This window comes from Stomoxys calcitrans, chromosome 5 (genome assembly GCF_963082655.1).
Source record: "Stomoxys calcitrans chromosome 5, idStoCalc2.1, whole genome shotgun sequence".
Classification (NCBI taxonomy): Eukaryota; Metazoa; Arthropoda; class Insecta; order Diptera; family Muscidae; genus Stomoxys; species Stomoxys calcitrans.
Genome location: NC_081556.1, coordinates 159,808,168 through 159,831,429, shown reverse-complemented (window position 1 = coordinate 159,831,429; position 23,262 = coordinate 159,808,168). Strand labels below are relative to the sequence as shown.

The 23,262-nt window shown below is 36.1% G+C and overlaps 1 protein-coding gene and 1 long non-coding RNA gene across 2 annotated transcripts in view; both read right to left on the bottom strand.

Annotated features, from left to right (window-relative positions):
* LOC106081927 (alpha-protein kinase 1) overlaps window positions 1-21,684 on the bottom strand; it is a 50,731-nt gene extending 29,047 nt beyond the window's left edge. The window contains exons 1-2 of the mRNA XM_013244200.2: window positions 21,630-21,684; window positions 20,906-21,034 (exon numbers count right to left, since the gene is read on the bottom strand). Of these exons, the coding sequence (XP_013099654.2) occupies window positions 20,906-20,926 (21 nt within the window). The 5' untranslated portion in view covers window positions 20,927-21,034; window positions 21,630-21,684. The remainder of the gene's footprint in view (window positions 1-20,905; window positions 21,035-21,629) is intronic.
* Window positions 12,995-13,477, bottom strand: LOC106081928 (uncharacterized). Its single transcript, XR_001220429.2, has 2 exons — window positions 13,388-13,477; window positions 12,995-13,259 (listed from the first exon to the last, which is right to left on the bottom strand). It is a non-coding gene; the product is annotated as an uncharacterized LOC106081928 (long non-coding RNA).
* Window positions 21,685-23,262: the final 1,578 nt, after the last annotated feature.

Sequence of the window (23,262 nt, the reverse complement as noted above, 5' to 3'; positions counted from 1 at the left end):
AGCCAAAGTCCATGTAACAAATCGAAGTTAATAAAAATTAAGTATCAGCCAGATAGCACTTTTGATTTTTTCCTTAGAAATTGAGACAAATCTGACAGAATGGTATTCATTCTATGAAAATGCTGTACTACATACGTATGTCTTCAAATGAGAGATGGTGAGATTTTGTTACAAAAACAAATTATGTTGCAAATCCCACTAAGCTGGTACAGACATGAAACAAATGCTTTTGTCAAATTTATTCATAATCATCGTGTTGAACTAATGCGCATGCGCGCAAGCATGAATGGATGATTAATCAAATACACATATCCCTCCCCCAACACTCTCCCATTTCCAGAGCGTTCAAACGTTAAATTGCTTCCGCTGCAAAATACTTCATAACAAGACGTTCAAGGTATTTGATTTACGGGTGCTGGGACGGAGTGAACTACATCGAATTATCATCGTACTTGGGACCGTTTCTAAGAAACCTCCAAAACTTCCCCCACAAAAACAAAAAATAATAAAAACGTAATAATGAAAGTTTCTCAGACTAATCACTTACTTTTACTTTAACGTTCAAAAACATCAGACCGTATAAAATGGCATACAATTTAACTTCGTACATACTAAATGTAAACTACTTTAATATTTAATTCAACGAAACGTAACATTGAATTAAAGAAGTTCACTTAGGAATTAATACTAATGTTAATCATAGGGAGAGATGTGAAACAAAGATTTCCAGGACGCTTGTTTCATATAAGAGTTCTGGCTTACACACAAATAGAAAACTAACGAATTTTTCACAAGGACAAATGGCTCCGAAACTATTATGCTCCGCCATGGATCACTTTCGAAAAATGTTGTCGAAAGTGATCCATTTTGTCGAAAGTGATACAGGGCATACAAAAGCAATGATGAATTTAGTATATCCCCCACCCTATTGTGGAGGCGATAAAAAACAAATTGTCTAACATGATCTAGTCGCAAGTCAAAATTCTTGCCAGTATACATTGACTAAGGTCAATACCATCGCTAAATCCTTACTAAACTATGCTCTGTGCTAACCTAAATATTCAAATTGTGTCAAGGCCAAAATTGGCATCCGGAAATGAATGTTGGCTTAAACACATTCACTCGCCAAAGTGTGTGCGAACTACTTTCAATCGTTTGTTCCTTTTTCAATAACCATAAGATTTACTTCATTATCTGCTATCATCAGCTTGACTTAGCAAAGAAAACACATCAATTGTTAATGCAATACATATTGGCTCTTCGTGCACGGTACTCTTTGGCAAATGTTTATGTTTGTTAAACGCCCAACAAGCGGTAAATCCAAGCTGTTAACAGTAACCACAAAACACTTATGGAGAAAGGAGGCAGTAAGTCAATATTAAAATACAAACAGTCAAGTCCGCCGACAAGTATTTAATTATGGTGGTATCCAAATACATCATACTTGCATGCAAACGCAGTATTTGGGCAACACTGTCATAATACTACATCTATTTGGTAACATTTTATCAAATGTGCATTGAAGAGCTTAACCAATCAATGGATATTTTGGTGGATTTTGGATATATATGCAATATAAAATAAAAATGTAAAAAATGTAAATGTAAAGTTGCCACAATAAAATGATATTTCATTGAATTACAAAATATTAAATTGTCAATCCTTTCAAGTAATTAGGACACATACACCACATATTTACTGAAAAATACGTTCGTTCATATTGAGGTTTTTTATTATTTATTTATTTTATTTTTACTTATTTTAATTTCAGTAATACTAAGCCTCATGGCCTAAAATACGTTTTACACAGTAAGAAAAGCCTATGTAGGCAATTACTTTCATAAAAAAAGTAATAATAATTTATATTCTAGCAAAGAGTTGATATTATTATTTTATTATTATTTATTAATAGATTGAATTCAAATTACAATTCAAGAATAGTATTTCATAAAGTTCTTAAATACAATCTATGTTAGGCTTAGCAAAAATGCTGTTAGCCGTAATACAATGCTTATCACTAAATTGTTGTTTGTTTCTATATGTTTCTTGCTTTTTCTTTTTTCATTTTGGTTATTAAAAACTGAATTCATTAATAATTAATTTTCTATACTTAGTACAATTTTCTATGTATTTATATAGTGATGAGTTATTCGTGCCATTTAATATATTTAATACTTCGGACTCATTAAGGGAATATTTTCCGAAATAACTTTTTCTAAATTCTCTGTATAGTGGGCAGGCGCCAATAAAGTGAAGTGTATTTTCATCTTGATCTGTATTACACATAGAACAAGTGCCATGGGTGTTACTTCTGAATGATCTCGAGTTAAGGTCGAGTAAACCACCTCTAGCTTTAATGATTAAGCTAGTAGCTCGTGAAGATAAGTCAGCAGTATGAAATGGAATTATATTATACTCAAGCACAGAATAAAGATCGTGGAACTGTGAATTTCTTGCATCTGATTCAAATTCACGTTGTTCTTGAATTCTCAGTAATTCTACTATTTTGTCTGAATACATGCATATCGGATTTGTAGCATTAGCAGGAATATATTGTAGGGTTTGGCAAATATTTGACCATTCTTTTGCCCATAATGCATTCAATTCTATGATTTTCTCCGCCAGCAAGCGGGGCAAGCGGTGAGAGCTAAGTCGCAATATTCTATTAATGTAGTTAAAATGGATTCTAAGAGTGTTACAAAACATAGAAGAAAATCCAGTTTCTAGATACAACATGTAATTTGGTGTATTATTAGGCAAATAAAGCATTTTCTTAGTAAAAAAGCGAAAGAGCTTCTCTACATCATCAAACCTTGTGTAACCCCAAACCTGTGCAGCGTAAAACATTATAGATCTGGAACATGCATCGAATATCTTCATCTTATTAGTTTTAGCAATACTAGGGTGACTTATATACTTCGACCATGTGCTATTTATGGCCAGTTTGGAATCCGCAAGCTTCTTCTGTAAGTGTTTTCTAAATGACAAATTGTAAGTTATTTCAACGCCCAGGTATGTGTAACTATTAACAATTTCAATATTCTGATTTCCAAAGCACCACCTTAAATTCGAAGAGATTCTAGAACCTCTACGAAAAACAAGAATTTTCGATTTAGAAAGGTTTACTTTCAAGCTCCACAACAAACAGTACCTCTCAAGTTCATAAATCATCTCTTGTAAGCCCAATGGAGAGTCAGATAATAGCACAATGTCATCGGCGTATAATAAGACTTTGACCGTAGTGTCCGCTACTCTTACACCACCAGGCAATATATAGGGAAGGTCATTCACGTATAACGAAAAGAGTACAGGACTGAGAATACAGCCCTGTTTCACACCAGATTCAACAGGAAAGTATTCAGAGAACGTACTTCCATCCCATACTCTACTTTCTGTGCCATCATACAGCATTCTTAATATAGTTACAAGTTTCGTAGATAGACCCTGACTAGATAGTTTATAAAAAAGGCTGTTTCTGGGAATCAAATCAAATGCAGAAGAGAAATCGACAAAAAACGCATATGTAATTTTGCCTTGTAGCTGGTTCAAAGAAACAATATTCACGAGGTTAAATATATTATCTATAGTAGAATACTCTCTTCTAAATCCAGCCTGAAATTCATTTAAAACATCGTGTCTCGTCAGCCAAAATGTTATACGGTTTAGCAGAACAGAGTTAAAAATTTTTCCGATAGTATCCAGAAGTGACAAACCTCTATAATTTGACGCCAAGTTTATATCACCTTTCTTAAATAGAGGTATCAATATTGACTTCTTGAAGGAAGTAGGAACATTTTCATGGAGGAATATCTTATTAAATACTACAAGTATTTCTTGCAGAAAACGGCGAGGAGCAAATTTATAAAATTCGTAAGGTATACCATCGTTCCCGGGGGCCTTATTCGATTTAAGTCCTTTTAAAACGGAGAGTAGCTCACAAAATTCAAAAGGGGAGTCTAAAAGTGGGTCTACATGAAACGGTATACACCAGCTGATAATTTTGGAATTATCTTCGTTAACTAGTAAAGAGTTAAAGTGTGCTAAGAAATCATCTGCGTCTAGATTTCCTCTACCCTTAACATTACGTTTATTCAGAGAATTTGCCAGATTCCACCAATCCTTGCTGCAGGAAACAGTATCTAGTTCTCTGAGGTTGCCATTGAAATATTGCAGTTTCTTCTCGTTACACATTCTATGAAACTTAGATCTGGATGAATAATAACGCCTTCTGTTGATAACAGTGTGTGACTTTCTGTATATCTTTAAATTTTTATGCATATTGGATCTTAAACGAAAGCACGTCCAATCGAACCACTTCTGCTTAGGCTCAAAAAATGTTCTATTGGTCTTCTTTACCTGAGCCCGCCTAATTTTATTTTTAATGTTCTCAACCAAATCCTCTGACGATAAAAAGACGCAATCATTTACTGGCTCTGCAAGTAAACTTAAGTTGTGATTGTATTGAGATCTATGCCTTTCATCCCAGTGTAGCTTCTGTATAGGCTGTTGAGTAGTTTCTGTCGAACTTTTCGGAATCTTAATATCTAAGCATAAGGGCATGTGATCAGAAAAGGGTTCAGTGGCCACCTTGAACTTGTCAATATATGACAGAAAACTCGCCGAACTTATACAGTAATCTATGACAGAACTACCCATTGCACCACAAAAAGTAAACTCCCCATCTATATCCTCTAAAGTTCTGCCATTTATGATAATACCGCCTATGTCATCAACAATACGTAGGAGATTCCTTCCCTGGGTATTAACGTTTCTGTCTTTGGAGCGTCTAGAATAGCTAATGTGGGGACAATCTTTAACAATGTTGTAATCTAGAACCTGTTCTTCGCCTATTCTTGCATTCATATCACCCATTATACAAAAATTCGTTGGGTTAAGGTCTTCCAAAAAAGAACCAAACCTTTCTACATCCACCTTCCAACGCGTACAGTTCAAATACGTAGGTATAAAATAAAATATATTTCCATCTAGACTAGCTGACAGCATTGTGTACTGAGAATCAGAGACGATAAAATTTAATTTGTATTTCTTTTTAATTTCTTTTTTGAAGCCGAAAAGACATCCACCACTGGCACGCCCAAATCTATTCACTTTAGTTGCGTCCTGCCACTGCAAATAGTAGTTTTGTAAATAAGACGAGAGATACGTTTGTTTATTGGGTAATACATGTGTTTCAAAGAGAAAGAAAATATCAAAATTATTAAGGTAGGTTATAAAATTTCCATAATTTAAAGAACTTTCGAGATTTGAAACATTATATGATAACAAATGGCACGAATCAAATTGCTATTGCGATGATGGGGGAACATTAAGGGTAACATTTTCAGCATTGTTGCAATAAACCTCAATGGGACTACCGTTATCAACAAGAATGTTGCTCAGAAATTTGGCATCACTTAAAGTTGGAGCTAGTATTTTTCCGTCGGCCCAGCAATATCTTTTATCATTCAAGAAGAGACAGAACTCTCCTAACCTAACTTTAACGTCTTTTTTATGCTGGGATACGATTTTGCCAACTTGACGCAGGTTGTATCTGGTAGACTGTTCGACAGCAGTATAATCCTTTTGTATATATATAAATTGGCCATGCAATTTTTCTTTCGTATTTAAAATATTTTGCACTTGGGAATTGGTGTCCAGTGTAAATACGAACGATTTTCCTGAAGATAACATTCTAGCGTACGATATGTTAACTACGATGTTTAATTTGTTGTTGCAGATGTCGAGGAATTCTTTTTTTGCCGTAAATGTAGTTCTACTTCTAAGTCCACTCACCACAATATTTGTAGTACGAGATTTTCTGTCTAAGGTTTCTAAGCGATTTGTTAGTTTCTTGATATCTTCTCTCAATTTACAATTTTCCTGTTTAAGTTCTTCCACTTCATATTTGATTGCAGTAAGGTCCTCTTTTTTGGCCACATCTTTCAACTTATCATCCAACACATCGCCCAGCTTACTCCACGAAAAAACATCTTGTTGGTTATTTATGTTCATTTTTTGATATGGTGAATACTTTTTTGGGGTACTGTGACTGTTTTCTGGTGATATCGATAATAGCGTTCTCTTATTATTCATTTGCTAATACGTAACACCCTGTGTTTTACGTTGAACGATTATATCGGACAGCTGTTTGATCGTTATCGACAATGTGGTTTGATAGAAGAGCGCAGCTGTTGTTTACTTATAGCTATTCGTTGTATTAGTATTACCAGCGCCTTCCAGTGATATTACAAAGTTTAATAAAATAATTTATTTTTTAAATGTGGTTTTTAACGACAACGGGAGTCGAATGTATGCTGCAAACTCTACTGCGGCAACCTCCAACGTAGCTCTATGGCTTAGAGTTATTTCCAATAAAGGATGATACGCCTGACACGAAAAATTGGCAGAAAACTTGGGAACCAACAAGTAACACACCCGACCGTATGTAAGCAACACAGAAAGAGTTGATATGTAATTTTAAGTTAATAAGTGCTTGGCTCCCCAGCCACAATTAAATAAAATATTATACATATTAAAAAAGGGGAAAAGTCTCAATAAGCAAAATAAGGTAAAAAATATAATAATATTTTATCAATAGCCGTAAAATGGCTACGAATTTTTAGTCGGAAAACATTGTTGGAATGGGAAAATATTCGAAGCTGGTAATTCATTCCAAAACCTAGCAACACAAACGAAAAAGGATGCTTAAAACACAGCTCTATGAATTCGAGGTATACTCATCTGCGTATTCCTACTCGACCGTGAAAGGTGGAAAAAAGCGCAAAGTGGAAGTGGAATACCACTCCTGATGACTTTGCAAAAAAAATATAAAACCCTGCAAACCAAAAAGCCGTTGAAGGATGATCCAAAAAAAACTTAACAACAAATTTAGATATATGTTCACGAATCCGAACATTATACAAATGGTTTTTGATGGAGTTTCAAAATTTAATTATGATTATGGCTAACATGGTGCATAGCCACCGTAGCGCAAAGGTTAGCATGTCTGCCTATGATGCTGAACGCCTGGACTCGAATCCTGGCGAGACCATAAGAAAAAAATTTCAGCGGTGGTTTTCCCCTCCTAATGCTGGCAACATTTGTGAGGTACTACGCCATGTAAAACTTCTCTCCAAAGTGGTGTCGCACTGCGGCACGCCGCTCGGACTTGGCCATAAAAAGGAGGCCCCTTATCATTGAGCTTAAAACTTGAATCGGACTGCACTCATTGATATGTGAGAAGTTTGTCCCTGTTCCTTAGTGGAATGTTCAAAATTTGCAATTGTGCATAGCTTAGAAAGTCTGTCACTAACAGAAAATATCAGAGTTTGAATTCTGGCGTGAACACCAAAAACATTTTCAGCTACTGTTGCCCCTTACTAATGCTGCTGGAATACATATGTGAATATTTTAACGTGGTCAAAGTGCTCCGAAAGCGGAGCGTTGACTATAAAAAGATTTAAAGCAAAAACTTTTTTTAATGAAAACAAATAGCAAAGCTACTTCGAGATTTATGACGTTAACTTCTTTTTATACGATTTATGCATGTACATATATGACGTTTTCCGCGTTTACAACTTTTTGATAGTCGAAAACCTAAAAAATCGCCATACGGACCATTTCTGGTCATAGCCAATAAGGGTTTCTTATATACCCGCTAAGCGGATTTTCTCGCTTAATTTGTGTGGAGAAATGTTTACGACGCGTCTAGAACTTTCGCAGTCTATTATAGTCGTTTATTAATGACATAGAAGAATGGAACATATTTATTCAATAATTAAACGTTCTGCAATGCTAAAATTGCTAAGCATTAAAAAACAATAATGAAATATTTATTTATATATTTAGAAAGAAATATAAAAATATTCATAAATAAAATCACTTATTATTATTTTTTTTTTTTTTTTTTTGTTAATTTTTAATTTCATCAGATAAGCGTTAGTGTTGATCAAATAAGCTAGTGAATCCGCTCGATTGGTGAATAAAACAACCCAAATAATGTTTTTGAGATAAAACATGGTATTTCGGAAACCCCTAAAAATGTGGGTTAGTTTCAAAAATCTCGAGTTTGCTATCACCAGCTCTATCAATACTCTGAAACTACGAAACTCCAAAGAAGATATTTATATCACAAAACTTGGTAAAGTATCTTCTGTGGTCAAAGAATATTGGCGTGTGTTAATGTGTTCACATATGATACTTCTACACCGAACGAAAACTTGATACCAACGGTATTGATGGCAAAGTAATACCAAAACAATACCGTATGGCATTGGATGATGTAAAGCATTATAAATTCCATACGATATTTTTTGGTATTAATTCACGGTGTTGTTGATACCATGCGGTATACATTTTTCTTTCGCAGCGGGATTCAAATTGTATGGAATCAGTTTCAAAATAACACGAAGGTTGGTCAAGATGTAACATTGTTTTCGTAACTATTTAACATACACAAACGAAATGAAATGAAATTTAAATTATTTTCAAATATATTTCGCAGTGGTAAAACTAGTAGGGCCTGCTTAAATCAAACAACAGTGCTTCAAGGCCTTCTGAAATGAAACTTCCTAGAGGACTACCTTGCAACTTTTAAAAGTTTGCCAAGGGATGCTTCTACCGTCTTTACGTATTTCTTCAGAGGTACCCCATAACATATATGACACATGTGAGTGTCTATTGAACTTCTGACGTTACTAACTCTATCCTTCATCATCAGGAAGCTTTAGTTGTGGGGGCGTTATGGTAGGCTGTATTGTTGTTGCTTCACAATCAATAGCGTATGGTATCGAAATAAGTATGTTTGATAACATAATTTCTATCTGTGTATATCCCTTCAATAAATTTCGATGATATTAAGAATGGTGAGTTATTTAAGCCCCTCCAATTCTAAGTCTAGATCCACAACCCCCTACTGAAAACTCCCTATATTTGCCTTGTTTGCGCTCACGAATGATTTGTTTCTTCTGCCGACGTGAGTTTCATTGACCAATTTATTACACTGCCTCTTAAAAATGATATTTAGAATACTTTGTCTTAAAAAGCTTTTAATGGCTTCATGTTCCATCAGGCTTCAATAATATACGGAAATGCCGGATGAATAAGTCTCTCAAATATTCATGTTGAAGATGGTGCACAATTGCAGCATGCAGAGCGACTGTCAGACAGATAATCATTCATTGAGTAATTTACGACCGTCTTGTAAAGTTATATAACTATTTTATTGTATTAGCCAATTGACAAATAAACCTTCTTTGAATAAGGGGAGTAAGATTTGATTTGTTTTAAACTGCTCTGATGTGTGTGTGCTTTACAACTTACTCTAGTTGGAATGGTTGTAAAGCACCCATGATCCATTTGACATCTCCTTCTGATGATTTTTCTTGGTCGAAAATGAAATCGCGATAAAGAAAACCAGTAAAATGCTTCTAGTAACAACACACTTTTTGCTGACTTTTAAATGTGTTTTTGCTATACTGTTCTTTGAATTAGCAATGGTCTAAGTGCAATGGAAATGCAATAGACTCTCAATACGATTTTAAGACAAAAAAAAAGAAAGTGCAAACAGACAAGCTTCTTCAATTTAATATTCTAAATCTAAAACAAATTTTAAGAAATTTTACCCATTGAACCATGGATCAAAAATCAAAATCGACCTTCAGAGTTTTTAAGAACAGACTCTTGTTGATAGGCCGATATTGGGCAAACTTCCCATTTTGTCATTAAAATCCGGAAGATCAATTTCGATTTTAGATTCATGGTTTCCTGGGCAAAACTCCTTAGAATTTGTCGTAGATTATGATTGTAACAACCATACAAATTGGCACACCCTACAGTTCATATCTAAACTTTTTGACCTCCTATTGTTTTATTACTTCCTAAGAGTCTCGCTTGCATGCATGCCACTTATTAAGATTTTCACTCAATCAAGTGTATATGTGCAGTCATTAATATTATTCACCAAAACTCGTTCTTCTTTCAGAAAATCCCTCTTCACACAATAAAACTTGAATCTGCAACTAAGCATTAATCAAATGTGTTTTCGATGCACCAAAAAGTAGAAATTAACTTTCCGTTAAAATCAATTCTTAATGACTTAATTGGGCAGAAGCTTTCAAAGATTTTAAGCACGATTTCCTCATTCTTTTTGGTGATTTTGCAAATTTAAATAGCAAACTGGCTTTCTAAATACACTTTTGACAGAATATCTCTATGAGATTGCTAGGCTTAGCCATTGATGCAATCATTTCCCGACTAATCAACGCACAAGAATGTAATTTGGCCATCCAAACTTGAAGACAATTGTAATTATATAAAATTTCTATTTTATGGTGAAATTGAGAAAACTTCGTTTGTACGTACATTCATCGCATTTCCTGTGTGCGCCAGCATTTACGGCGAAATGCGGAAAAATGGCACAAACCGAGCGTCTCTTGCCTGCTCCAAAATCGGTTTTATTTCGATATTCCCAACTTTCTACTGACTGCCTTCGAAGGCTGTGCGAAATACAAAAACAACAAGCGTTCACTGGCTCGTACTACACAACAAATGGGCAGTTTGCATGCGACAAGAATATTAATTCATTTGGATAAATACATCAAACACAATAAAGGCTATAATATAAAAAATACAGCAGCAACAACAACAACAAACTTCAAAATGAAATTGAAAATGCTAAAAAAGAAACAAAGCTAAGCAGAAAAAAAAAGAAACTCAGCTTGTGGTAGGCACACCTTTTGCATACCCTCTGGGCTATAATGGATTTTTGGGGTTACATTTCTTCACATCGCCGCCACTAGTCAATGCAATCGAGCCACAATTCAGTTAATGTAACCCCATAGATAAATTGTCTATCTTTCTGGGAAAAAAGATAATGATACTAATTGTTAAATTTATTTAAAAAGAAGTAGGCCTCCGTAATGATTAAGCGATGAAATCTGGGACAACTGAGGAGAATTTTAAACTTGACTTTGAAACACACAAAAAAAATATAAAATTTAATACGGATTGAGATGTCACACCAAGCAACCGATTTTGTTTCAAAGGCCTTAGTGATCTTGTAATGGTAACTGCAAAAATATTCTGCAAAACATAGTTGGGAAGATAACTGGAAAAGGAAATCGTATTATGGGGTCAACTACACCCTCAATTTGAAAAAGAAAATAGGTTCATATATTCTCCTCTCAAATATATTGATGGCTTAATAGGAAAACGACCTAACTCATTTTTTTCCAAAATGGCGTTTTTTGTTTATTCTGGAAGACAATTGTCAGATGCAAAATGCAAATTTGCCCACGAACATTCCATTAAGGAGCAGGGGCAAACTTCTCACTCAATGAGTTCTGTCCGATTCAAATTTTAGCTCAATGATAAGGGGCCTCCTTTTTATAGCAGCGTCCGAACGGTATATGGCAGTGCGACACCTCTTTGAAGAGAAGTTTTACATGGCATAGTACCTCACAAATGTTGCCAGCATTAGGAGGGGAAAACCACCGCTGACAATTTTCATGATGTTCTCGCCAGGATTCGAAACCAGGCGTCATAGGTTGACGTGCTAACCTCTGCGCTACGCCGACCCTACAAATACGAATTATGTTTTCCGTGTGTCGGACTGTTGAAATAGTTCTGAGATATTGAGCTGGAATTTGGCACAGATTTGTATTTTGTCCATACGCTAAGTTCTTCAACGAGGAAAATCGGACCATATTTAGATATAGCTGCTGTATAGGACTATCTTCTGATTTGAGGCCTTAAGCCCATAAAAGCCGCATTCAGTGTCCGATTTGAAACCGCGAGTTGTACTTGGACCCCCAAATATTCGAATCGAATATGGTTCATATCAGGTCATATTAAGATATTCAAGATTTTAAGCCCATAACAGGCTCCCTTATTCCCGATTTCGCTCAAATGTAACTTTATTAGGCCCTTCAACATTCGAATCGAAACAGGCGCATTTATTACCAGTTTGCGCTACAATTTGCAACAGTGACTTTTATAGGTCCGTCGATATCCGAACAGAATATGGTCTTGAACGGACCATATGTACACCGAAAAACAAGTTAAGATTTTACCATATTCGTGGGAGTTTTGCATAGAAAAGGTACCAAACTCCAAATGAGGATGCTATCTTTAAGTCAAATTTCTTATTTACTAACGGACATGACCATCCGTTTCAAGTTTTGATCGCTGATTGATTGTTATTTTACTGCATAGATATTTGTCCAATTATCATATTTTGAAAAAGTCTTTTTTTAAACATAGTATCTTAACCTAAAAAAACTGAACATTTGAAGACGCTCCCATTTCTAAGGCAGTTTTGTGTCTTCAACTACGGTACACTGTTGACTTGTCCCAAGTTCAAATTACCTACTCTCCGACGATATTTCGACAGTTACTTTTGATGTTTGCCTTTAGTAACAAGACGAAAAGTTAAGGATTCATTAACTTATCATTTAAAATAAAAAATCCTTAATGCGAAGGAAAATATTTTTCACAAAAGGGAATTTTTTATTTAATAAGTTGGAAAATTCATCATCTTTAAATAAAGTTTGCTAGTCTTTGGCTCGAATCGTTTAAGGACAACACTTTTTTCAGTGTGTATATTATTGCCACATAGACCGATCCACAGATAAATATATCCATGCTGGGGGGTATCTAAAGCTTGGCACGGCCGAACTTAATCTCTTTTCACTTCTTTTATATATCTATTGCACTTAAGGTGAGGCGAATTCATTAGATGCCTTCTCCTTTAATGTTTTACTTTTGTCACGAGTCGTACTTACATCGTGTTTGCGGTTAGACTTCATAGGGGTAAACGTTCATGAAGAGATCACTAATGTTTCAGTCTGGCTGGCGTTGTAAAAGTTTTATTGAACATTTTATAACACCTTATTATTTTTGGTTAATTTTTAGTCTAATTTGTGAATATGCTCAAAGCATAGAACGGCTTCCAAAGCCTTGCAATCCAAATGTTTTTTACCCAAAAACTACAAAATTGTTTCAAAACTAATTTTTTTAATTCTAAAATGGTGCCGACCACAAATAAAATCTCACACTCTATGAATACAATGCGTTGTCAATGTCTATGAATCTTTGACTTTTGATATTTACAATTTCCAAATGTCAATGTAACAACAAAAAACGGTGATCATCATCTTTTGAGGCTTCACCAGCCTGTGCGACCATTGCCATGATTGTGTGAATGGACGGAGATGAACACTCGTCCATTGAGTTGTTAATATGTTTTTTGTGGTTTATGACTTTTTTGCATTGTTTGCCAAGTGATTGGTCCAAATTGCCAAAAAAAAATAAAAAAAAAAATAGTAACACAATAAAAAGCTAAACAAAAACGATACGAGAAAAATTATCAAAATATCAAACTAATCACCTGAAATTGAAGGTTAATTGAAAGTACATTGGTTCCATATGGACCATCGTCGCCACAGCCATCATCATCTTTTGTGTGACTGAAAAGTTTGAATTGGACTCCGTTGGTAGTGCTGAACAAACAAACTAAGCCATTATATGGACCAATTTAATTGCCTCAAGAAAAACGAAGAGTCAAAAAAGAAATGAAGATTTTGATATCAAATGATTGACGTCTAACACAACGAGTATGTGCCAATATTTATCCAAGCAATTGAGCTAAATCAAAGAAATAACCTTCAGTGGTGTTGTGCTTGTGTTTCACTTCACTTCAATTAAGTTTTTTTTTTTCTTAAAAAAAAAAAACAATAATCAATTTTGATCAATTTTCAGAAACGCCAAGGAAATCTGGCAGAGAAACCCTGCCTCCGTTCGCTGATCCAACTTAAAAGGCATATGATGCGGCGTAGAAAATTGTGCAAATCAAAGACTCCCGATCACGATATTTTCTTAATGAATTAAATTAATGAACTTCGACTAATGTCTCTTACAACACACCACGGCCGAATAACTTAATCCAAATATGCTAACAATAACATCACAACATTTCCAATTATGAGTTGCCTTTTGTTTTCCCCACCTTCCTCCTGCAATACAAAATTCCAACCTGAACAATCAATTAATAAACGTGAACAGATGCGTGATGGTGATCGTGGTCTTTTTTACGAAATGACTCATTTAGAGTCGCTTAAAACCACAAGAATGTCAAAAAAATAAATTAGTTGCTAATAACGACCTTCGCATTTGGACGCATTATTCAATAAAAGACAACTAATGATTAACACCTATGTGACCTTTGAGGAAAAACGCTATGAGTCGAATCGAAAGTGCAAGTTTCAAAGAGCTTGGTAAATTACGATATGAAATTATCTTTTATCTAGTAGCGAAAGAATTAGAACTAAAGAAATCCGTGAAGAAGTGATAACGTATTCAGTTTTCTTATTCTCCAAAGTGTAACACAGCGAATTGAAGAATAGCAATGAGAGGATAAATTATTTCCAGTCATTGCCAAATAAAAGATAATGCAGAAAACATATGTATCTATCTGCTAAACTTTGGGAGTTGGTAAATCTATTTCGTAATTGTTACTTTTCGTTCACCTGTCGTTTGAACTCACAACTTGTTAGAGTTTTTGATAAAACACTTAGGCTCATACGAATCCTTCTTTTGGAGTTTAAATTTCCACCAAAGCTATTCCAGCTAGCTACTGTGCAACAAATTTTCGGTTGAACCGTCTTATAGGGAATCCTTTATTTGGTTTTAATACTTATCACCTAAGTGTCACATTCAGGAGCTTACTGAGAAGACTCACAGATGTTGGGCACTATGTAGACGGTCCAAATGGGGCCTGAGGCCCGAAGCTCTACAGGAGCGTGATTAGGCCAATACTTACTTACGCCTCAGTGGGTTGGTGGACTGCTATGGAGAATAAGTGCAACATAAGTACCATACAACAGGTTCAGAGAACATGTTGTCTTCGTATAGGCGGAGCGATGACGAACACGTCCACTAGAGCAGTGGAGACCAATCTAGCTTTCCGACCCATTGACATACAGATTAAGTGTGGGGCAGCCAGCGGCTATGAGTTTCCGGCCGGATACCTGAGATAAACCTTGAGGTCGAGTGCGAGGCACTGCTGCCAGCCGCACAGTCTTGGATTGACGGAACCCTAGTATTGCCATCTGGAAGATCATTTTATACGGATGGATCAAAGCTAGAGGACAGAGTGGGCCTGAGGATGTAGATCCTGCGAATCCAGGGACTGAGACCTGTTTTAGACAGCCTGACCATAATACGGTGCTCAGGCGGAGATCCGTGTGTTGCTAACGCGAGGACGTCGAGTATGAACATCTTTACGGAGAGTAACATTGCCATAAGGGCAATAACAACCAGGACGGTAAGGTCACGAACAGTCTTGCAGAGTAAGAAGGAGATTAACGCTTGGTTAACCCGAACCCTTTCGGGTCGACGCTGTCCGAGTTAAGGGCTTGGGCGACGAAAGCGCATGTAACCCTGTGGAACAGCGAAACGCTCGGTAGGACGGCAAAAATCCTAAGGGGGAATCCAGATCGTGAGAAGACGAGGCTATAACTTAAGGGAAATAAAAAGGAGGTCGGTATAGCTCTCGGTACCATAACGGGACACATAGGACTATGAGCTCACTTATGTAAAATCGGTGCACTTGCAGCATGTGTAGGGCATGCGGAGAAGATGATGAGACGCTGGAGGGTTTCCTTTGTCATTGCCCGACATTCGCGTCTAACAAATTCCGGCACTTAGGTGGGGACACTATATCAGACATGAACCAACTCAGGGGAGTGGCATGTAAAACAATTAATGACTTTGTAAGTAGAACGGAATTGCTAACTTAGATTTTTTTTCGAGGTTACTTTTTTGTATTTAGAGCGCACAAGAAGCCGATTACTGACTTAGGTCCTAGATCACATTGACATTCAAAGTAGGTCAAGCCATGGCATCAAATTAAAGGCTGGTACTATGTTCGTTTTTCGCGATGAAAATCAAACTTTTTTTAGATAATAAATTTTGAAGCAAAAAAAAATACTGATTTCATTCAGTATGACATTCCCTCATTACTTGCGATAAATTCCTGATTAAAGTATTATTGAGATTTTTACAGTGGTCCAAATCAGGTAATCGCGAATAATGTAGGGTTTCCACTGCAAACCAGGAACATACGAACATAGTATCAGCCTTAAGATATTAAATTGGCACAGATATCTAGTGTATAAAAATGTAGGTGTTGCGCTTTGATTGTTTGTACTCTATCGAACCAAAAACGGCTGAACCGATTTTCATGAAATTTTCAATTATGGTAGAGATTGGGATAAAAAAGGGTACTTCATTTTTTGATATCCGAAGGGGTCGGACCGTCCGCCTTACCCCAATTTTCAAAAACGTCCGTTCTTGGAGAATGGTGCATCAAAATTTTATATCCCCCGAACCGAACATAGTACCAGTAACCCAAAGACACTTAATTGGTGTTTGAGGTCACATAATCTGGGCGGCCACCCCACCCTACCCAAACTGACATGTTTAACGATTGAGACAATATAAAATGAGGGGTACCCCGAAAATCCGACCAAAAATTACATGCTTACCGATTGGAGCAATATGGGTATCAAATGGAAGGTAATTGGAGGTAGAGTATGAATCTGCTATAAAAGCTTAGCCTTATAGCCCCCAACAGGCCATATTTACCGATGGGTGTCAAATAAAAAGTATTTGGAAATAAAGCATAAGTCTAATATTGGGGTATCATGGAGGACGTCCAACCCAAAAAAACCAAAACCATCGACACAAAATAAACATTGAGTGAAATATCTTAGGGAGAAGACCAAGGGATAAAATGGGGCTTGAACCAGATATTAATATTAGGCTCAAGCCCTTCAACAAGATATGTATATCGGGAAAATAAGGTATTTGACAAGTGTCTCAGGAAGTAGAAGAGAGTAGCGTAAAAGTTTGATATCCAAATTTAGGACAAAATTCTGACGACAGTTCAACTCACGAAATAACGAAGGGCGACCGAGACAAATGAAAGAAACCCATTACATGTTGTAAGCTGTTCGGGACAAAAAAGGACTGCAATAAAAGGTATTTGGTAGCATATAAGAATTTTCCCCTCCAATTTGGTTTGACATAGGAAGAACCTATAGATTTTTGGGTTGAACCACCTGTGGATTTTTTGTTTGAAAATGTTGTATCCCATCTGGTTGTTTTGTGTTATGACTGTGAATTATGGTACGGGTGTAGTATGTAGTAGTAGTGGGTGTGCGGTATGCGCCCATACTATACCAAAGTTATGGTATGGTATAGTATGGACGCATACCGCACTCCCACTATGATGGCATACTACACACATACCATATCTATTTTAAAAGTAGATAACAAATAAACTTGACAAATCAATTAGTATGAATCTGAAATGGACCCATAGCTCCAAATGACTCGATCGTTTTAAAAAAGAATCTGTTTTTAAAGAGCAATTTTTGGATGTAGCGAAGCACACCGAGCGAACTAGTTTCTTGATGATGTAGGTTATTGGGGACTCCAAATGGCTCATATAAAAGTATTGGATTTCTTGTGCCTCTAAAGGACTAAAGTACTTTCCTTATGTCACTCTAAGCATAATGTAGTTTTATTCGCTCCAACACCCACACCAAAAGGGCACATATGGAACCATACATATAAATAGCCCACTTACAAACCGATTATCCGATTTAAACTAGTGTACGAATAGGCAGCTATTTGTATTCCATTATGCTCAAAATTGGTACGTGCACTCATGTTCATCAACGCTCACTTCAAATATAGTTCCTTTAGGTTAATAAATAGAGGTCCCGATTTGGCTTTCCTATTCTCTAGAAGCCTCAATCTGAATGTGATTTAGTTGAAAATTGGAGGCTACCGTGGGGCAGTGATTAGCACGTCCGCCTATGACGCCGAACGCCCGTGTTATGTTTCGCTCCAACGTATCCAACGTCAGCCATAAACTTTGTATTATTGAACATAACCTACTTTGTTCATTGTAAACACCTTAAGAGCTTCGTCTTCGGTAAAAAAGACCTTCGTTTTGTTGTTAAACCAAAAACTCTTTAATTGCAAAAAAGCTCCGATAGCCGCAAACGAATATTCGTGTACTGGATCAATAATTATTCTCTTGTGTCTCTCCTACTAGAGACAAAGGGTAAGTATTTGAGCGTATAGACCAGGGGTTGGCAAAAATACTCACTCAATTGCACATTACCTTGTACCAACACAAGGAAATAATCCCAAACAGACACATAGGCTTGCAAATAATTCCAATTGTGTGCTATTCTCACACATTTTTTTTGTTTTGACTGGGCAGAGAGCTGTTAATACTGAGCAGCTCGGAAGAGTGCGTATGTTAAACTCAGAAAGTGACAATTTTTCGATACAAAAATGCTGGTATGTCCAATGACATAAATATTTAGAGCAACACAAATTGTTGTCAGGTACAAGAATTTCTAAGGCCCATACATTGTTTGCTAACATTTAAGCGATAAAGAAAAATCCCTCACAAGGTAGGTATTAAAATGTGCGAAAACAACAACAATTTTTGATTTTATTTATAGCATATCGAATACAGCAGATCATAATACAAAACCATATTGGAGTTGTGCGAAAATGGAAAACTTTTAATATATTTGTGTATCATAACATCGAAATAAATCCAAATATACCCTGAAAGTGTCTAAGATCCGCTTATAATTCGTAAAAATTTGATTCTGTATTGTGTTACAACGTTAAATTGAACTTGGCATCCATTTTAAACGTTTGACGTTAAATTAATTTACAAATTAAAAAAAAAAAAACTTAGTTGAAGCCCCGAATAACATGTTCTATATATTAAGAATGAAATGTATTATCAGGGTAAAAAACTTTATATTTGTCACAAATTCTTGCAAGAATTTATCGCAAAATCATAAAAACAAAGTTCAAAGTTTCTCAGAAAAGAAATTTACTTAACGAACATTTCTTAAATGTGCAACGAATTATTTTTTGCGTGAGTTCAATGTAACATGCTTCGTATTATGTTTGGAATGCCGTTTTGTTTATACACTTAAAAAAAAATCTAAATACAAACGATTTTGTACGTACAACAATATTGTGTTTCCAGTTATACAAGAAGACCGAATATTTGGGCTACGCAAATTATAAGCTTTAGAGAGAACATATACAAGAGACTCTGCTGTGGCTTTTTTATTAGTTAAATCTGTAAAAATTATTTCGTAATTATACTATTGCTATTCAGTTTGCAACGAGAAGAAAGTCGAGCAACGGCACTACAAGGAATATACCATTTTAACAATTTATGTATTCTAAGTCGATCAAGCCATGTCCGTCCGTCTTACCGTCTATCGAAATCTTGATAGCGTTCGAACGAATTTAGCTGTCGACTTGACTTATAAATGTAGGTCGAAAGGAATTGCAAATAGGTCACAACTTGCAATTTGAATTTTTGTTGCCCTAGCCTTTTTGGGGAAATTTCATGGATGAAATACATGTGTCACCCTACATAAAATACTCATAACATTAGGGCGGAGAGGATCAACAAGGAATAAAGGTCGAATCCACGCATTCAAGTGTCCATGGTTTTCCCCATAGCATATCAAAATTTGTGGTCTTACACACTGTCTATGGCTACTAACACTTATCCGATTGTTTCTTCAAGCTTCAAACTATGTTAATTCACCCGTTTAGTTAAGAAATCTAGAATATATAAACTGATAACTACATATTTTTGGCTAATCAAATTAATTGTCAGATTAGTGACGTATGCAAATAAATCAATTATTGATCTTAAACCGTTATTTTTTGTAAAATTCAGTCAAAACATTGAAGAATTGTGAGAACACAATCACAATCAATTCAACTTCCAAAAGATGCACAGAATCATGTGTATGCCCTGGGAGTAGTGTAATTGTGTAGACAAAAATCTGACATTACACAAACACATGCATTGGGAAGGGAATAGTTAGAATACAATAAATACAATATAAGCACAACATACCAACGTACGGCCCTTGAAGCCTTCACACCTAATATGACCGATGTGATGATCCGTTCTTTCCTTTTCCAATGCAAAAAAATCTCATCGATCTACATGCTCGTTTAGAAAGAGAAACAAACGAAAAAGGACATATTTAAAAGTTCATCTTTAAAAATACAAATATTGTAGCTTTTCGGTTAGAAATAATAATTGAAAAACATCTAATACATTGTTTGCATGTTCTGTATAGAGAATTTACGATATCTAAAGAAGGGCGAACCCACTCCCTTATGCTTATTTTAAAATAGTATGATCTCGGACATTGGGTATCCAAGCCTTGGTTAGGGTACCTAGGGGGACCACCCGACCCAAATCCCGCCAAAACGATATATATACCTATCATATAAGTATAGGACTCAAATGAAAGGTATTTGAGGAGTAGAAAATTAATCTGATATCCAGTATCGGGGCCAAATGTTAAGGGGGTCACCCACCCCCAAAACACTCCAAACAAGGCACATATACAACCATGGCTATATGGGGTTCAAATGAAAGGTTTTCGGGAGTCGATTTTGGAATTTGATATCCAATTGTGGAACAAAGTGTTTGGTAGGCCGCCCAATACCTGTATACGGCTTTTGTTTATCTCATTTGTAACCCGTTGTGTATTTTATGGAATAGCCTATATTTATTTCGTTATCCATTCATAGTTCACAGTTCAGAGTAACTATGGGCTAATTTCCTATTCATGTTTACCTAAAGAGTTTACTCGGTAACGTCATTACCATATTGGTGATTACCCACCCACTCATGCTTAGTTGAAGTTCTTAACAATGTTTGCTGCAGCCCACAACGTGTGAGCGTACTTAACAATAGTCTTAAGTAACAAGACCTCAAAAAAGTTTTGGAAACCCCCCGTACAAGTAGGTCTCTCAATGCACTTACCAACAAATATGTAATCCTCATTGTGTATCTTGTTTCAAGATTCACTTCCGCGTCCGTATACAAACGATCTTGAAATGTAATACAGCTGCAATGTGTACTCCTTTCACCTTAATTTATTTCCTTTCACAGCTAAGGATAACAAGAAAAACAGAATTCAAAATCGATTATAGATAAATGAGACACTTGATGGCAGTAGTCTGACGACAACTTTCAAGCGAGCAACACAGGAAAGTCTCCCTCTGTGTGTCGAACAAAACACTCGACGAATGTTGCAAGCACTTGTAGAGCAAGGCAGCTGTTGCCAATATTTTGCGATTCACTTGGCTATGTGGATGTCATACCCAACAACCGCAGAGTATCCTTAAAAATATTTCTTTTTATTTTTTCTTAAATTTCTCTTGTTTATTTCTGTATGTATGTACAAATTTTGTGTTATTTTGATTTGTTTTCTCTATTTTGTTTTTTTTTTTTCTTCTTTCTGTTTCTCTTTCAATTGTATGTACATAAATTGTAAATATTTCATTTAGATTGAGGAACGAGTGATGGTGGCAAATAAAATTAAGTAAAAATTCAAAAATCGCACACACACACACACGCTCTCGTTGAAGCACTCGGTTGAAAGTTACTTTCGCGCCCACTTCCAATTGTTTTTTAGTTATTTTTTGTTTTTGGTATTTAAATATGAAGGTACCACCGGAGTGAGTACCACCAAGTTTTTGCACACCTTTTTCCGTTCAGAGATATTGGAAACGAAGAAACGCGACCGTATGATAGTGAAGCTGAAGTCAAACTAAATTTTTATAAAACAAAAATTTGCGTCAAGCCAGCGTTTAAGCCACAGCCAAGAGGCAACCACCAGCGCACAAAGGCAGACGACTTTGAGCGCAGACACCGAAAAAATCGAAATGGAAATGCAAAGAAGTAAGTGGCTGCCCAGCTAGCTTTCTGGCTTAGTTGTGTGAACTCAACGCTGGTTGTTGTCTTCGTTGAGGAGTCAGTCGAGTGGTCTTGGAGTGGTTTGTTGTGGTGTGGTGTTGGCAACAAAAACATGAAAAATCAGATGTGAAGAAGCAACAACTTGTTTGAAACAACAAACGCGACAACCTGGCTGAATGGATGGCTGGTTGATAGTTTTAAAATTTTTAGGCCTGCAAACTTGCGCCAAGCACGCACACATGTGCAAACCACAGATGGTACAACCAACAGCAACATCATTATCACGCTTGTCCTCTTATTCATCTTCATATTCAGCCCCTATCCAACTCCTCTTTTGAGAGATTATGTATTTTTTGTGGCATCAATGTTTATGTTTGTGTGTAGTAGCTTGCCGAGAAGGCATACTAAACACTACTAAATTTCCCATGAACATTTCATCAAGGAACAGGAGATACTTCAATCACATCAGTGAGTACAGTCCAGTTTTAGATCAATGATAAGGGGCGTCCTTTTTAATGCCGAGTCCGAAAGGCGTGCTACATGGCGACACCACTTGGTAGATAAGTTTTAATATGACAGATAGCTCACAAATGTTGCCAGCATTTGTAAGGGGACAGGTTTAGGTAAGAGTGGCAGTCCTTTACAGACTCACTTAGACAAGACCAAGGCCTCTGGTTGGAATCAAACCCACCCCGCTATAACAATCCGAACATGCTACCTACTCGGCTACCGGGGCGCCTTAAGGGGATAACCACCGCCGGGATTTGAACCCAGGTATTCGACGTCATAGACGGACATGCTTTTCTATGCGCCACAGTGGCCTCCAAGTAGGCAAATCGTTTTTAAAACGTCCTTTAATAAAAAAAATCTTTTTAGGTCCTATCCTAACCAAATTTTAGAATACCGACAACAATACCCTTTTTCGCAAAAAGGATAACCCCTCTCTATCGACTCTAATCAAATTCATTCTAATCATATGTCTATGTAAGTATATTAGATCGTACTTAGGTTAGGTTAGGTTGAGTGGGTTGCCCACCAGTTTGGCCCCCTATTGTGGTACCCTAGAAAGAAAGTTAAGAGAAAGAAGATGTAAGATCGTACTTGAAACAACAATTTGTAAGCATGTATTTAGGGTGTGGAATGGAGAACAATTGGGGATTTTTTTTCCTTTTTTTAGAGAACTCAACAAGCCGATACTGGTTGGGGTGTATGCCGGTAGACATACACCGGGCTGATTATTATCTGCACCCTCTCTTCAACCTAATCTAACCTAGAAATAAATACAAAGCTGAGTTTATATGTGAATTATTTTGAAGAAGTCAAATCCTCGAATCTGGTAAAAGATAGAGAGGGAAAGAGAAAGAGAGAAATAACTTCTAAGGACATTGAGAAAACTAGAAGGATCATTCCTTCGGAAATAG